The sequence below is a fragment of the Lolium rigidum genome, chromosome 1 (assembly GCF_022539505.1).
Source record: "Lolium rigidum isolate FL_2022 chromosome 1, APGP_CSIRO_Lrig_0.1, whole genome shotgun sequence".
In the NCBI taxonomy this organism is placed as follows: Eukaryota; Viridiplantae; Streptophyta; class Magnoliopsida; order Poales; family Poaceae; genus Lolium; species Lolium rigidum.
The window spans coordinates 307,604,307-307,620,205 of NC_061508.1; the positions used below are offsets into that span (position 1 = coordinate 307,604,307).

Here is a 15,899-nt window from a genome sequence, read left to right on the forward strand (position 1 = left end):
CGAATAAAGATGCCCATTCATTAGCTACAAGTGTGTGTTTACAATAATTTTGGTCGTAGTGTTTGGTTCCTAAATCCGCCTGCCTGACGGATGTTGTATGTCTGTCGAAGTTTCATAAAGGGCGGGTGGTCTAAAAAAACGTGGAGCTCCATTATCTTGCTAATCTAGGACTTTTGATCTCAGGACAACATTATAATTTGGGAAGATTACATGGATAATTACACAGCGTCTGGGACAAAGTCAATTATATCATGAACAGGCAACACGAGAGTTACCAGTTGCGATTAGTACTTCTATATCAAACATACTCAGATCAAGCTGCCCTGGAAGGGGTTGCCCTGGGGCAGGGGCAATATAGCAGAGTAGGCGTCACCGAAAGGATTGGCCTGAGACTGACAAGGTGCGGCAGCAGCATACGACTGAGGCTGCTGCAATGGCATCCCAAACAGCTCTTGCTGCTGATGTGCCATCATGGATATCTGAACATCAGTCGGTGGCGCGACACTTGTCGACGCGGCAAATGGGTCCCCAGTTGGATCTGTAGTGTAGGTCGCCTGCTGTTGCTGCTGCCTCCTCGCCGCGTCCTCGTATAGGCTTTCGAGCAGCAGGCCGTCGAAACCCCCAGCCTGCAAGTTCCATTGCAGAATGAGATCAGATATGGATGCAATGTTGCACTGATCAAAGAGGGCACCCCGAATATGACGAAGTATGCTTTAAGAGTGCAAGTAATTAGGGAGATGATCCGGGAAAGGGATATTCAAGTCGCTAAAATTGACCGTGCTGTTAACTGTGTTAGTCATCTATTAGCGAATACGGGCAGAATTCAGGTCTTGACTCAAGTCTGGCTCTGACACTTCCCCCCAGGAAGTTGCAGTTGCAGGTGCGACAGTGATTGTAATTCTATCCAAAGTTAATAAAAATTGTTTCCCTCCGCAAGAAAAAAGATATATATGCATCATGGATGGAAATGGTACACGGGCGTTTCTCTTACCAGCTTCATCTCTGTCAATTGGTTGCCGCTGCTGGCTGTCTGTGCCGTGACCAACGCCAGCTCCCAGCCTGAAGATCCAGCCATGTCAAAGGCAGCAGAGGGAGATGCGTTGCTCCTACCACCTGGTGCCATAATGGCTAGCGCCAGCGCATTGCTCTCCTCGAGCTCAGAGGCAGCAGAGCTCACCTCGTGTAAACCCTGCAAGGACACGGGCACATCACTTTGGTGCGACATTCTCATCAACCCATATCATTTGATCCCTGAAAGAGTGACAGTGACATGGGCTCACCAGAAAATCGAAAGTGGTCGTGGTAGGTTCCGGTTCAACTGCAGCCTCAGCTACAGGATGGGGTTCTTCGTCTACTGGCTCCGGCAGCGGTTCCTCCACGGCAAGTTCTTCGAACGCGGCCTCGCAGGGTGCCTGAGGTGTTGGTTGTTCTTCCTGGTCTGCGACGAACTCCAGCTGCCGGTATTCCTGCCAATTTTTGTACAACGACTCAATACCACACACTATAAAACACGTGATTGTGTTGCTCTCATTTTGAATTTTGCCCTACATTTATTTAAGTATAATCAATCATCCTAATCAATTCGTGTCCAATTCAAACACAATAGAAAAATTGGTGAAAAACTAGTGCACTTTTTTTCTTTGAAATTCAACTAACAGTGATTTCAGTGGTGACAGAAGCCTGGCCATAATCATAAGAACTTTTGAGCGCAGATAACCAATATTGAAATACTTGACAGGGACTAAGGACTCACGATGGTCTTATTTACAGCATGCATAGTTCTGGGGGCTTCTCTAATGTACTCTTCCATCGTCGCAAGAAACGATGGCGGTGGCTGAGGAAATGCAAGAAAAAGAAAACAGTTACATTTCGGCGTCTGAACATAATTCATTGCGGTGAACTTATACCAACGAAATGCGAAATTTAAGTAAATTTAATTGCCTCTCTTAGAACTGGAAACTGGAAGTTCCTGGCGAGCTCCAAGCCTCTGCAGATGGCGTAGAATTCAGACAGGCTATTCGCCTGGTATTCCAAAGATCATTAGCAATTTGCATGAACATTATTTTTTGCGAAATCTTAAAAGTGCAGAATGTATGCAATTATGCAGTAGAGAAGCAGTACCAAATTTCCGGTTCTTCTGTAGATGTCCTGAGCTTTGATAGCATCAAGTTTGTTCATGTCGAAGAACTGCAGTAGGCATGAAAAGTTGATAAACTAAATCCAAAATTTGATCAATCGATTGATGATCCAGTAGAAGGGAGAACTCAAAGATCACAGAAGATGTACCACATCCACAAGGTTGATGATCCCATCGTTGACCGCGCAGTAAATCTTGAAGCTCTCCTTCATCACCTGAATAATGAAATTTTGTCGCCGTTCGTCAGCAACTGAATGGCCATGAACTATTTAGAAGTGGGATTAAACTGCACATGCATACCAGAGCTAGAGCATACTGAATGAGGTAGTTTCCAAACGCTGCTCCTTCAGGCTGCAAGAAAATTCAAGGCATGAAACAAACTCTAGGACCAAATGTGCGACAACACAACCCCGAATTCTGTCAGGTTTGAGTTCTTGGACAATTTTACCGCAAGATTTCCATTTACCTGGCAGCCGACGAGCCGGAAGAGCAGCTGCTGAAGCGCCGGCAGCTGCTCAAGGAGATCGTCTTTGCCCAGGCTTCTCGTCCTGCTCTGTCCCTGAAAAACAGATCAATCGATCACCGCACAACACCGACGACGCGTCAGGAACAGTGGCAAACACAAGCAGTTCAGAACAAGCTGCGAACGACCGCATCAGAAACCTTGGGAGGCGCCCTCTCCGACGCCGCCGGCGCCGGAGGCCTGAGCCGCTCCGCCTCGACGTCGTAGCGCAGCACGGCGAGGCACTCGAGCCGCTCCTCGAGGAAGAGCGCGTAGGTGCGCACCCACGCGGAGCAGTCCCAGGCCAGGTGGCTGGAGTCATCCTTGAAGCTCGACATCTGCAGCGTCTGGCCCCTCTGCCGCCCGTGGCCCAGCAGCTCCTCCGCGAACGCGCCGCTGCTGCCGTCCCGGAGCGCCCTGTGGATCACCACCAGCGCCTTCAGCGCCACCACCCAGTTGCTCGTGTTCGCCAGGCGCCTGGCGAGGGCCTGGACGCAGTACGAGACGTCGGCGCGGGAGCGAGCGCCGATGATCTCTGCAACGACGACGACCGCACCGTGGCGCGGAATGCACGATTGGTCAGAACAGGAAAATCTCTGTGCGGAGAAAAGAAGTAGAGGTGACCGGCCGGCCGGCGGCGAAACTTACTGGCGAGGTGGCGGTCCTTGGGCGGGCGCTCGACGTGGCTGGTGGCCTTCACCACGGCCACGTCCAGATCGTCGCGGCTGCTGTTGACCTTGGCGAGGCCGACGGTGGTGGAGTCCTTGATCGCGCCGCACGCCTTGCGCCAGCTCTTCTGCATCGAAGTCGTGCCCATCCTCCTTGATGGTCGGTTCGGTAGGCTCCGGAGAACGGATGGTCGACGGCGTCGTGTCGCCGGCCGGCCACCCGAGCCGGCTCTGGTGTCGCTAGTTCGCGCGGGCTTGGTCGTACGTCGTGGCGAGAAGTGCTTGTGCACTCGCGGGCGAACGGATTTAAATTAATTCCTATTCCTATCTGTGTTACATGTTATTTTCTTCCAAAAATGACACAGGACCCCTGATTGCCCGCCTATTTGCAAATGTGAACACACAGTTGTTTTTTCGCTTGACCGGATGGAGAGTAGGTTTCTACATTTCAATTTTTTATTAAACAATTTTATCTTGAGAAACACATTACAAAATTACATTCACGCACATACACTTACCCTTATAAAAGTATGCACGCACGACCTACCCCTATGAGCGCACCTCCAAAAGACATAGCCGGCGGATCGAAACTTGAAATTGACGAAGTCACCATAGACCCCTCGCTATCGACGGGAACGTCGTCTCCAACTGAAAAAAAAAACATTTCACATTTATGAGACACACATATGTTAAACCTGGGGTTTGAATTTTGGTGGGGTTCAACCACCTCCTAACCACCCAACCTCAAGTTTGGTTCTCAAACAATTTTAATTGACAATGTCAGATGCCTAATTGAGATGAATTTCGTGTCAAACTTAAACATATGCACCCGGGAGCCGAATTGAGTTTCTCCACATAAAGGACACGCTAAGACTATCCAGAAAAATTGAGATAGTAAGATTAGAAACCAAACAAAGAAATTCAGAAAATAAGAAAGAAATACTCACCGTGTTCCATATATAATATAAGATGTCATCAAAACCGATATCACTACTACTAAAAAAATAATGAAGTGGAACAAATAAATCCAATCTCATTGTCGCTCCTCCCGAGCCATTCCCGCTCGAGCGGATCCGGAGGATCCGATCTATCTCCTTTCTCAGTGGCGGAGAATGGCATGGGAGCCGAAATCTGAGGTAGTAAGAGCATGTGCAACATGGAAGCTAATTTATGGGCTCTAGGATTTTTCTCCCTGCCGATTGATAGTTGGTAGGATCGATCCTGGTGATGGACCCTTATCTAGGGGAAGCTGTGCAAGACTTTGAGACGAGCGCTTCCTCAGATTTTGCCTTGCTCCACGAAAATAGGATCTATTAGTTGGAAAATAAGCGTATGATATTGAAGAGAAGCGTTGGAGCGCTGGACTCTTCCGAAGACGTTGAGATTAATTGGTCCATTACTTTTCACTCAAGCGTCTACATAAGCGTCTCGCATTAAACATGCCCTAATGGCGGGTCAAGTCCTTGTGACGATGAAGAATTAGCATAGTGATTCGTGACTTGGAGCAGTGCCACTGGCAAGTGGGGATGACAGTACATGAGAAGCTTAGAGTCAAAACTTTAATGGTGAAAGCCCCAGAGTCTGGCCTTAATTGGTTGTGCTTGGTAATAACCTTGTTGAATTTATTGTTTTGAGAGTGTGAACTTTCTATAGGGTGAAAACCTATGATCTATGATCAGGGCGGCGACGACGCTTGTGCATTGTTCTCTTTTTGGATGCTTTTGGAGAAGATGTATTTCCGGTGCTGTCTTGGTGGTGTTTGGCCGGGCCGCTGTTGCAAGAAATTGATCACTGTAGCGTTTTTTTTTGTAATTCTTTTTTTTATTGTGTGCATCCACATTGCCACTAGGGCACGTGTTGTTACATAGACTAGGTGTAATTGGTATCTTCGTGATGTTGATATATTTTCATTATCAAAAAATAACTTTTGGCTCTGCCCTTCGTTGTTAGTTACATCTGTCATTTCCACTATACGTAGTTAATGGTGGTTCTGTAGGTCGTCCCTTCTCGCGGTCATAGGTTATGATGTCCCTAGTTTGCGTGAGCTTGGTCATAGCATTGTAGACCGTGGTGAGAAGTGTTGGTACACTTGCGGGTCGACGGGTTTAAATCATTTCTTTTTTTGGCTTCGGTTACATGTTTTCTTCTTCCAAAACACGGCAGAATACTTATGATTATACCCTGTTCGCAAATCTATAATAACTAAATTGGAACAACCCACTAAAATATTTCTCTTAACATGCAAGCTATCCAAGTCATTAAGTGGGTCTGCATATTTTCTTTTCTCCCACCTAATTAAACAGCCTTGCCATGTCAGCACACTTACAATATTTTCCATTTGGTATTTATTTTGTAACCACCGAATCTGAAGAGACAAACACATAAGCACCATCAGCAGTGCAACCACACATCTCCCCTGGACCCCTTCGATTCCCATTCATCTTGCCATTTATTCCCTCTTCTCATCTTCTTCCAGGCCCGACTCTTCTTTTGTTGGACATCTCCCTCCTATGCCCTCTTCCATCTCCATCGTATGTTGTTGTTGCATTTAGCCTCTTCAAATCAGGCCTATGCCAAGGGCCTCATCTATCCTTTCCCCACAAGAAAGGTACGGATTTCTTGCTGTTTCTCTCTGTCTCATATGAAATTTAGTTGTTTTACAGTGGAATCAATCTGTTTTGTAGATGTATTTCGTTGCCAGGTAAGGTCCCAAACTGTAAAGTTGTGTTTCTCTGTAATATAATATGGCTACTTTATCCAAAGAGAAGGGTTGTTCTTAAAAAAAAAATCGAAATTTCTCTCCACTATTTCTCCCTTGCAGCCTCCAGAACACAAGCTAATACTCAACACAAGGCATGCTGCCCAAATTCCTCATTTATTGCTTCTGATTTTCTGTACTTTTTGAACAACATGAGTATCCATGAAATCATATAACATATTATGCCCAAGAATCATGTCTTCCCTCCTCGAACCATGCATATGCTGAAAGAACTACATGTTGGCTCACGGTCGTGGCATCCGTTTCACCTCGAGATGTTGCAGTCTACTCCTGCCGATGGGTGACATATACAGTTTTTTTATGAATCAAAATATTTTATTGTTAGTTAGAAGATAATTTATAAATGATTATTTTTATGTTAATTGTTAACGTTAAGTATTTCGAGATTGACTCCAAGTTTCATGAAATTCTACACTCCACGAAACTCAGATGTTGCATATATCAGTGCAAGTTCCTTTGCAATTCATGTCTTCGGTGAACACACAGATCCTATTTTCTTATTGATTTCCTGTTGGCATCCCCTACATTTTTTTCCAAGAGTGATAAACACAACCCAAGTAAGTTACATGTAACTGCTTTTCAGTTTATAGTATACTTGAAGTGCTAGCACTAAGTTGTCATTAGCTAGCTGCACCAATAATTTTGATTCGGAATTAAGGAAGAAAAAAATATCTCAGTCAACAGATTTTGTAGGCAAGAAACTACCAACAACTATACTTCCTTACATCATGCTCACTTTGCAACTTTACGATGTAAGTACAACAAACTTTCAGAGGTAAATAACTATATGTCATCGATGACAGTTTTCAATGTTGATATGCTGGAGATAAACATATGTTTTTGTTTTCGCGAGCTTGGCACCACGTCAATGGATTCATTTCTGGTATATGTAATGCACTTATATGTGGATTAGGTTATTTTTTGTAGGTTTATTAGTCCATAATATTAGTCACGATAGGGAGCTTTTAGATGATAAGGGTAAGAAATATTAAAAGATAGCATATGAAGGCGAAGCCTTATTATTCAGTCTGAACTAATGACATTTTTGTAAACTCCTGTTCTGGAGTGTTTGAAAGTAAACGTATATGGGAGTTCTCATGGAGATTACACAGAGTCAAGACTTGGGGATACAGATAGAAATGGAGTTGGTGATGCTTCCGTTGTAGCATGAAAGTTTATTTGGTATCCTATATTGAAGCTTTCAAATTGTTGGTTCAGTTTACCGTATAATCCTCTAACCCAGTTTTGTCTGATGACGAAACATTCAAAGATAAGTTGGAGGATTGGTTTTACGTCTATCACATTCTATAGTATTCATGTCAAAGAAGAATCATTTATTTGTTATTTTGTTAACAATTTTAGGAGTTAATTTAGTCTGAGTAAAACAATTACTTTGGACAATAATTTCCGCAGCAACGCGCGGGGAATCGTCTAGTTTAAATGAAAAGAAGAGCCTTATTTAGCACAAAAGCCCCATTTTAATTAAAATATAGGGTTACAGGTTTAGCAATGCAATTGGAAACAAAAGCTAAGCCAGCAAATAAACGTGACAAAGGGACTAAAATATACATTGCTTAAAACGTCAATAAAAATGGAACTATAAGTTTTAGCAATGCAATGAAATGTGATTCAAAACTCACTAATCGCATGAAAGAATAAAATCATCGCCCACCTTCGTCTAACAAGAGGCAGATCCATTAAGTTACCACTCTAAAGGTGTCTCTCACACATATAAAAGGGCAACAAAAAATGAAAATTTATCAAGATATCACTTATGTATGTTAGAGAAAACAATGGAGCACTTTTCTAGCCAAATATCATCGTACAAAGCTACACTAGCTCCAAACAAAGCACTGAAACATCAGAGTATAGCAAATGATAACCTTTGAAATTTGAATTGGAGGAGCCATGGTGCACTTGGTCTCCACATGAATGTAGCGTGGCCGTTATAACACCGAATCTGGGAGAACCTATAATTTTGTGGCTCATTCTAAAAGGGAAGAGTGGAGAAGCAGCGGTAGGTGACTCTGGATTCAAGGCCTCACTTTGTCTCCTTGGTGACTCCTATCTCGAGTATGTTCTTCTTCTTCTTTTTTGACACAAATACAGTAGGGAAAGGCTCCCTACTATGTCATTTTCTATGAAAATTGATGGGATATTTACAATGGAGTATCACTTAGTACACACTCATAGAGTATCAATCCATGATTGCATCCCTTCTTTAAGACTAGGCTTAGCTATATGCATTGTGAGAGTAAAGATGGTTTTAAATTTACTAATACATCTCTGAATATTGGGCATATTCCCATTAAATATAGCATCATTGTGTTGGCCCCATATGCTCCAGCATCCAACAATCATAATTTCCATGAAGAAGTCCAATGATAATCTCTGTCTTGCTTCATTAATCATGTGATATAAGTCCACATCTGCATTCCATTCCAGTCCAAGGGCCCACCAGAAGCTCTGACTAAAAGTGCACTCAAAGAAGAGGTGCATGTTTGTTTCTTCTGGGCAAGTATCATAGAGGATGTATTCTGAGAACTCTACATAGAAATTTTTGTGCTTCATCATCTCTTTAATATTCAGTCTACCATTAAGTAGTAGTCAGGCAAAGAATTTGTGTCTTGGAATACTACAGGCTTTCCATATTGAAGAAATACTGTTTGGTGTTTCATGACTGCCAATAAGCTCCCTGTAAACTTTCTTTGTGGAAAAATTGCTTCCCCAGTTAAATGACCAAATATCATGTTCATCTATAATAGTTAACTCCAAGAATTCCCGTTCCAAGTTATGCAGCTCCTCATGAGCTACAATACTGAGAGGAAGGTGAAACATATCATAAATATTGTCATTTCTTGCCTCTACAACCTTGTCAATGGTAATTTTCTGGTTCTTGGCAAAAGAGTGCAAAGGTGGATAGATATCTTGTCTTATACCATTGTTCCAATTATCCTTCCATAGGATGACTGATTTTCCATTTTGAATATCCACAGTTTTCATTTCCTTATATTTGTCCTGAAATGTCAAACAATCTCTCCACCAAAAAGAGGCTTTTGTGCTGATGGATTGGGGAGTGCCTCTATTGTCATAATATGCATGCCAGATCAACTTAATCCAAGGAATATCTGTATGGTTATAGAATTTATGTAAATTCTTCATAAGAAGAGCTTGATTTTGTATCCTGGGATTCAAGATTCCTAGCCCACCTTGGTCTTTAGCCTGCACATTGATGTCTACGTTCCCCCTCCTTTCCTGTAGACAGTGTTGGGCCTCCAAGAGCAGAGGTTTGTAGAACAGCAGCAAGTTTCCCTTAAGTGGATACCCAAGGTTTATCGAACTCAGGGAGGAAGAGGTCAAAGATATCCCTCTCATGCAACCCCGCAACCACAAAGCAAGAAGTCTCTTGTGTCCCCAACACACCAAATAGGTGCACTAGTTCGGCGAAGAGATAGTGAAATACAGGTGGTATAAATAAGTATGAGCAAGTAGCAACGGTGCCGTAAAAGTGCTTGGCGTGTAGTTGATGGTGGTGGTATTGCAGAGAGAGTAACGCAAGTAAAACAAGAAACAAGCAAGTAGTAACGCAGTGAGTAGTAACGCAGCAGTAGTAAACAAGCAGTAGTAACTCAGCAGTATTTAGGAACAAGGCCTAGGGATTACACTTTCACTAGTGGACACTCTCAACATTGATCACATAACAGAATAGATAAATGCATACTCTACACTTTTGTTGGATGATGAACACATTGCGTAGGATTACACGAACCCTCAATGCCGGAGTTAACAAGCTCCACAATAATGCTCATGTTTAAGTAACCTTTAGTGTAAGATAGATCAACGCTACTAAACCAAGTACTAGCATAGCATGCACACTCGTCACCTTCATGCATATGTAGGAGGAATAGATCACATCAATATTATCATAGCAATAGTTAACTCCATAATCTACAAGAGATCATGATCATAGCACAAACCAAGTACTAACACGGTGCACGCACTCGTCACCTTTGCACACATGCAGGAGGAATAAACTACTTTAATAACAAATCACTAGAGTAGCACATGGATAAATTGTGATACAACATGCTGCAATCTTAAAGAGATATAAATAAGCACCTCACTATGCCATTCAATGAGTAAGTATTCTGTGAAATCTAGCCTAAGAGACCCACACGGTGCACACACTCGTCACCTTTACACACGTGGGACGAGGAGTCTCCGGAGATCACATAAGTAAAACTCACTTGACTAGCATAATGACATCTAGATTACAAGCATCATCATATGAATCTCAATCATGTAGGGCAGCTCATGAGATTATTGTATTGAACTACATAGGAGAGAGATGAACCACATAGCTACCGGTACAGCCCCGAGCCTCGATGGAGAACTACTCCCTCCTCATGGGAGCAGCAGCGGTGATGGAGATGGCGGTGGAGATGGCAGCGGTGTCGATGGAGAAGCCTTCCGGGGCACTTCCCCGCTCCGGCAGGGTGCCGGAACAGAGATCCTGTCCCCCGCATCTTGGCTTCGCGATGGCGGCGGCTCGGCGGTGTTTCGTGGGTTTCGTCAATTGGTATCGGGTTTTCCGATCCAGGGGCTTTTTATAGGCGGAGAGGCGGCGCAGGAAGGTCGAAGGGGGTCCACACCCTAGGGGGCGCGCCCCTTGGCCGCGCCGGGGTAGGGTTTGGTGGCCCTGCCTCCCTTCTCTCGGCGGTTCTCGTGTGTTCTGGATGCTTCCGGGTAAAATAGGAACCCGGGCGTTGATTTCGTCCGATTCCGAGAATATTTCGTTACTAGGATTTCTGAAACCAAAAACAGCAGAAAACAGAACTGGCACTTCGGCATCTTGTTAATAGGTTAGTTCCGTAAAATGCACGAATATGACATAAAGTGTGCATATAACATGTAGATAACATCAATAATGTGGCATGGAACACAAGAAATTATCGATACGTTGGAGACGTATCAGCATCCCCAAGCTTAGTTCTGCTCGTCCCGAGCAGGTAAAACGATAACAAAGATAATTTCTGGAGTGACACGCCATCATAATCTTGATCATACTATTTATAAAGCATATGTAGTGAATGCAGCGATCAAAACAATGGTAATGACATGAGTAAACAACTGAATCATAAAGCAAAGACTTTTCATGAATAGCACTTCAAGACAAGCATCAATAAGTCTTGCATAAGAGTTAACTCATAAAGCAATAATTCAAAGTAAAGGTATTGAAGCAACACAAAAGAAGATTAAGTTTCAGCGGTTGCTTTCAACTTGTAACATGTATATCTCATGGATATTGTCAACATAGAGTAATATAATAAGTGCAATAAGCAAGTATGTAAGAATCAATGCACAGCTCACACAAGTGTTTGCTTCTTGAGGTGGAGAGAAATAGGTGAACTGACTCAACATTGAAAGTAAAAGAATGGTCCTCATAGAGGAAAAGCATCGATTGCTATATTTGTGCTAGAGCTTTGATTTTGAAAACATGAAACAATTTTGTCAACGGTAGTAATAAAGCATATGCATCATGTAAATTATATCTTATAAGTTGCAAGCCTCATGCATAGTGTACCAATAGTGCCCGCACCTTGTCCTAATTAGCTTGGACTACCTGGATTATCACCGCAATACATATGCTTTAACCAAGTTTCACAAAGGGGTACCTCTATGCCGCCCGTACAAAGGTCTAAGGAGAAAGCTCGCATTTGGATTTCTCGCTTTTGATTATTCTCAACTTAGACATCCATACCGGGACAACATAGACAACGGATAATGGACTCCTCTTTTAATGCTTTAAGCATTTGACAACAATTAATTCTTTTCTCGTTAGAGATTTGAGGATATTTGTCCAAAACTCGAAACTTCCACCATGAATCATGGCTTTAGTTAGCGGCCCAATGTTCTTCTCTCACAATATGCATGCTCAAACCATTCAACTCAGTGTAGATCGCCCTTACTTCGTACAAGACGAACATGCATAGAAACTCACATGAAATTCAACAATGAGTTGATGGCGTTCCCAGAAAACATGGTTATCGCACAACAAGCAACTTAATAAGAGATAAAGTGCATAATTACATATTCAATACCACAATAGTTTTTAAGCTATTTGTCCCATGAGCTATATATTGCAAAGGTGAATGATGGAATTTTAAAGGTAGCACTCAAGCAATTTACTTTGGAATGGCGGGAAAATACCATGTAGTATAGGTAGGTATGGTGGACACAAATGGCATAGTGGTTGGCTCAAGTATTTTGGATGCATGAGAAGTATTCCCTCTCGATACAAGGTTTAGGCTAGCAAGGCTATTTGAAACAAACACAAGGATGAACGGTACAGCAAAACTCACATAAAAGACATATTGAAAGCATTATAAGACTCTACACCGTCTTCCTTGTTGTTCAAACTCAGTACTAGAAATTATCTAGACCTTAGAGAAACCAAATATGCAAACCAAATTTTAGCATGCTCTATGTATTTCTTCATTAATGGGTGCAAAGCATATGATGCAAGAGCTTAAACATGAGCACAACAATTGCCAAGTATCACATTACCCAAAACATTTATAGCAATTACTACATGTATCATTTTCCAATTCCAACCATATAACAATTTAACGAAGGAGAAACTTCGCCATGAATACTATGAGTAGAAACCAAGGACATATTTGTCCATATGCTACAGCGGAGCGTGTATCTCTCCCATAAAGTGAATGCTAGGATCCATTTTATTCAAACAAAACAAAAACAAAAACAAACCGACGCTCCAAGAAAAAGCACATAAGATGTGGCCGAATAAAAATATAGTTTCAGGGGAGGAACTCCGATAATTTGTTGATGAAGAAGGGGATGCCTTGGGCATCCCCAAGCTTAGACGCTTGAGTCTTCTTGATATATGCAGGGGTGAACCACGGGTGCATCCCCAAGCTTAGAGCTTTCACTCTCCTTGATCATGTTGCATCATACTCCTCTCTTGATCCTTGAAAACTTCCTCCACACCAAACTCGAAACAACTCATTAGAGGGTTAGTGGACAATAAAAATTCACATGTTCAGAGGTGACACAATCATTCTTAACACTTCTGGACATTGCATAAAGCTACTGGACATTAATGGATCAAAGAAATTCATCCAACATAGCAAAAGAGGCAATGCGAAATAAAAGGCAGAATCTGTCAAAACAGAACAGTCCGTAAAGATGGATTTTATTAGGCCACCAGACTTGCTCAAACGAAAATGCTCAAATTGAATGAAAGTTGCGTACATATCTGAGGATCATGCTCGTAAATTGGCATAATTTTCTGAGCTTCCTGCAGGGCAGTGGGCTCAGATTCGTGACAGCAAAGAAATCTGGAACTGCGCAGTAATCCAAATCTAGTACTTACTTTACTATCAAAGACTTTACTTGGCACAACAAAACACAAAACTAAGATAAGGAGAGGTTGCTACAGTAGTAAACAACTTCCAAGACACAAATATAAAACAAAGTACTGTAGCAAAATAACACATGGGTTATCTCCCAAGAAGTTCTTTCTTTTTAGCCATTAAGATGGGCTCAGCAGTTTTAATGATGCACTCGCAAGAAATAGTATTTGAAGCAAAAGAGAGCATCAAGAGGCAAATTCAAAACACATTTAAGTCTAACATGCTTCCTATGCATAAGAATCTTGTAAATAAACAAGTTCATGAAGAGCAAAGTAACAAGCATAGGAAGATAAAACAAGTGTAGCATCAAAAATTTCAGCACATAGAGAGGCATTTTAGTAACATGAAAATTTCTACAACCATATTTTCCTCTCTCATAATAACTTTCAGTAGCAACATGAGCAAACTCAACAATATAACTATCACATAAAGCATTCTTATCATGAGTCTCATGCATAAAATTATTACTCTCCACATAAGCATAGTCAAATTTATTAGTTGTAGTGGGAGCAAATTCAACAAAGTAGCTATCATTATTATTCTCATCAAGTGTAGGAGGCATAGTATAATCACAACAAAATTTACTCTCCATAGTAGGTTGTACCAAAAGACCACTATTATTATCATCACAAATAGGAGGCAAAGTATCATCAAAGAAAATTTTCTCCTCAATGCTTGGGGGACTAAAAAGATCATGAAAACCAGCTTCCCCAAGCTTAGAACTTTCTATATCATTAGCAACAATGGTGTTCGAAGCGTTCATACTAATATTACTACCAGCATGCAAAGAAGATTTCATAGGTTTTTTAATTTTCGCATCAAACAATCCATGTTTTAAATCAGGAAATAGAATAAGAAGCTCACTCTTGTACATTATGCCAAACTAGTGTAGACAAGAAACAACAAGATGCAATTGCAGGATCTAAAGGAAATAGCTTCGAGCACACACACGACGGCTCCAGAAAAATACTTTACCTGAGACCGTAGTATGAGAGCCTTTTTACCTTTCCTCCCCGGCAACGGCGCCGTAAAAGTGCTTGATGTCTACGTTCCCCTCCTTTCTCGTAGACGTTGTTGGGCCTCCAAGAGCGGAGGTTTGTAGAACAGCAGCAAGTTTCCCTTAAGTGGATACCCAAGGTTTATCGAACTCGGGGAGGAAGAGGTCAAAGATATCCCTCTCATGCAACCCCGCAACCACAAAGCAAGAAGTCTCTTGTGTCCCCAACACACCAAATAGGTGCACTAGTTCGGCGAAGAGATAGTGAAATACAGGTGGTATAAATAAGTATGAGCAGTAGCAACGGTGCCGTAAAAGTGCTTGGCGTGTAGTTGATGGTGGTGGTATTGCAGCAGTAGTAACGCAATAGAAACAAGAAACAAGCAGTAGTAACGCAGTAGTAGTAACGCAGCAGTAGTAAACAAGCAGTAGTAACTCAGCAGTATTTAGGAACAAGGCCTAGGGATTACACTTTCACTAGTGGACACTCTCAACATTGATCACATAACATAATAGATAAATGCATACTCTACACTTTTGTTGGATGATGAACACATTGCGTAGGATTACACGAACCCTCAATGCCGGAGTTAACAAGCTCCACAATAATGCTCATGTTTAAGTAACCTTTAGTGTAAGATAGATCAACGCTACTAAACCAAGTACTAGCATAGCATGCACACTCGTCACCTTCATGCATATGTAGGAGGAATAGATCACATCAATATTATCATAGCAATAGTTAACTCCATAATCTACAAGAGATCATGATCATAGCACAAACCAAGTACTAACACGGTGCACGCACGGTCACCTTTGCACACATGCAGGAGGAATAAACTACTTTAATAACAAATCACTAGAGTAGCACATGGATAAATTGTGATACAACATGCTGCAATCTTAAAGAGATATAAATAAGCACCTCACTATGCCATTCAATGAGTAAGTATTCTGTGAAATCTAGCCTAAGAGACCCACACGGTGCACATGTAGGATAACGTAGCATAGAAAACAAAAATTTTCCTACCGCGAACACGCAATCCAAGCCAAGATGCAATCTAGAAGACGGTAGCAACGAGGAGGTATCGAGTCTCACCCTTGAAGAGATTCCAAAGCCTACAAGATGAGGCTCTTGTTGCTGCGGTAGACGTTCACTTGCCGCTTGCAAAAGCGCGTAGAAGATCTTGATCACGATCGGTTCCGGCGCCCCGAACGGGCAGCACCTCCGTACTCGGTCACACGTTCGGTTGTTGATGAAGACGACGTCCACCTCCCCGTTCCAGCGGGCAGCGGAAGTAGTAGCTCCTCTTGAATCCGACAGCATGACGGCGTGGTGTCGGTGGCGGTGAAGAAGTCCGGCGGAGCTTCGCTAAGCTA

General features: G+C 42.4%; 1 protein-coding gene across 1 annotated transcript; it reads right to left on the reverse strand.

Annotated features, from left to right (window-relative positions):
- Positions 1 to 308: 308 nt before the first annotated feature.
- On the reverse strand, positions 309 to 3,456 carry LOC124661126 (putative clathrin assembly protein At5g57200). The gene is made up of 10 exons (XM_047198986.1): positions 3,292 to 3,456; positions 2,801 to 3,235; positions 2,604 to 2,696; positions 2,438 to 2,488; positions 2,287 to 2,352; positions 2,122 to 2,187; positions 1,754 to 1,834; positions 1,281 to 1,466; positions 992 to 1,189; positions 309 to 626 (listed from the first exon to the last, which is right to left on the reverse strand). Exons 1-10 carry the CDS (start codon positions 3,454 to 3,456, stop codon positions 309 to 311), a joined length of 1,659 nt encoding a protein of 552 aa, XP_047054942.1.
- Between the last annotated feature and the right edge of the window lie 12,443 nt (positions 3,457 to 15,899).

Excerpts from the sequence above, each read along its gene's own strand:
- LOC124661126 (XM_047198986.1), bottom strand. The coding sequence starts at position 3,456 with ATGGGCACGACTTCGATGCAGAAGAGCTGGCGCAAGGCGTGCGGCGCG. Across the intron at positions 2,697-2,800 it reads CGGAGAGGGCGCCTCCCAAG|GGACAGAGCAGGACGAGAAG; the intron begins GTTTCTGATGCG and ends TCTGTTTTTCAG. Across the intron at positions 1,190-1,280 it reads CGACCACTTTCGATTTTCTG|GGTTTACACGAGGTGAGCTC; the intron begins GTGAGCCCATGT and ends GTGTCCTTGCAG.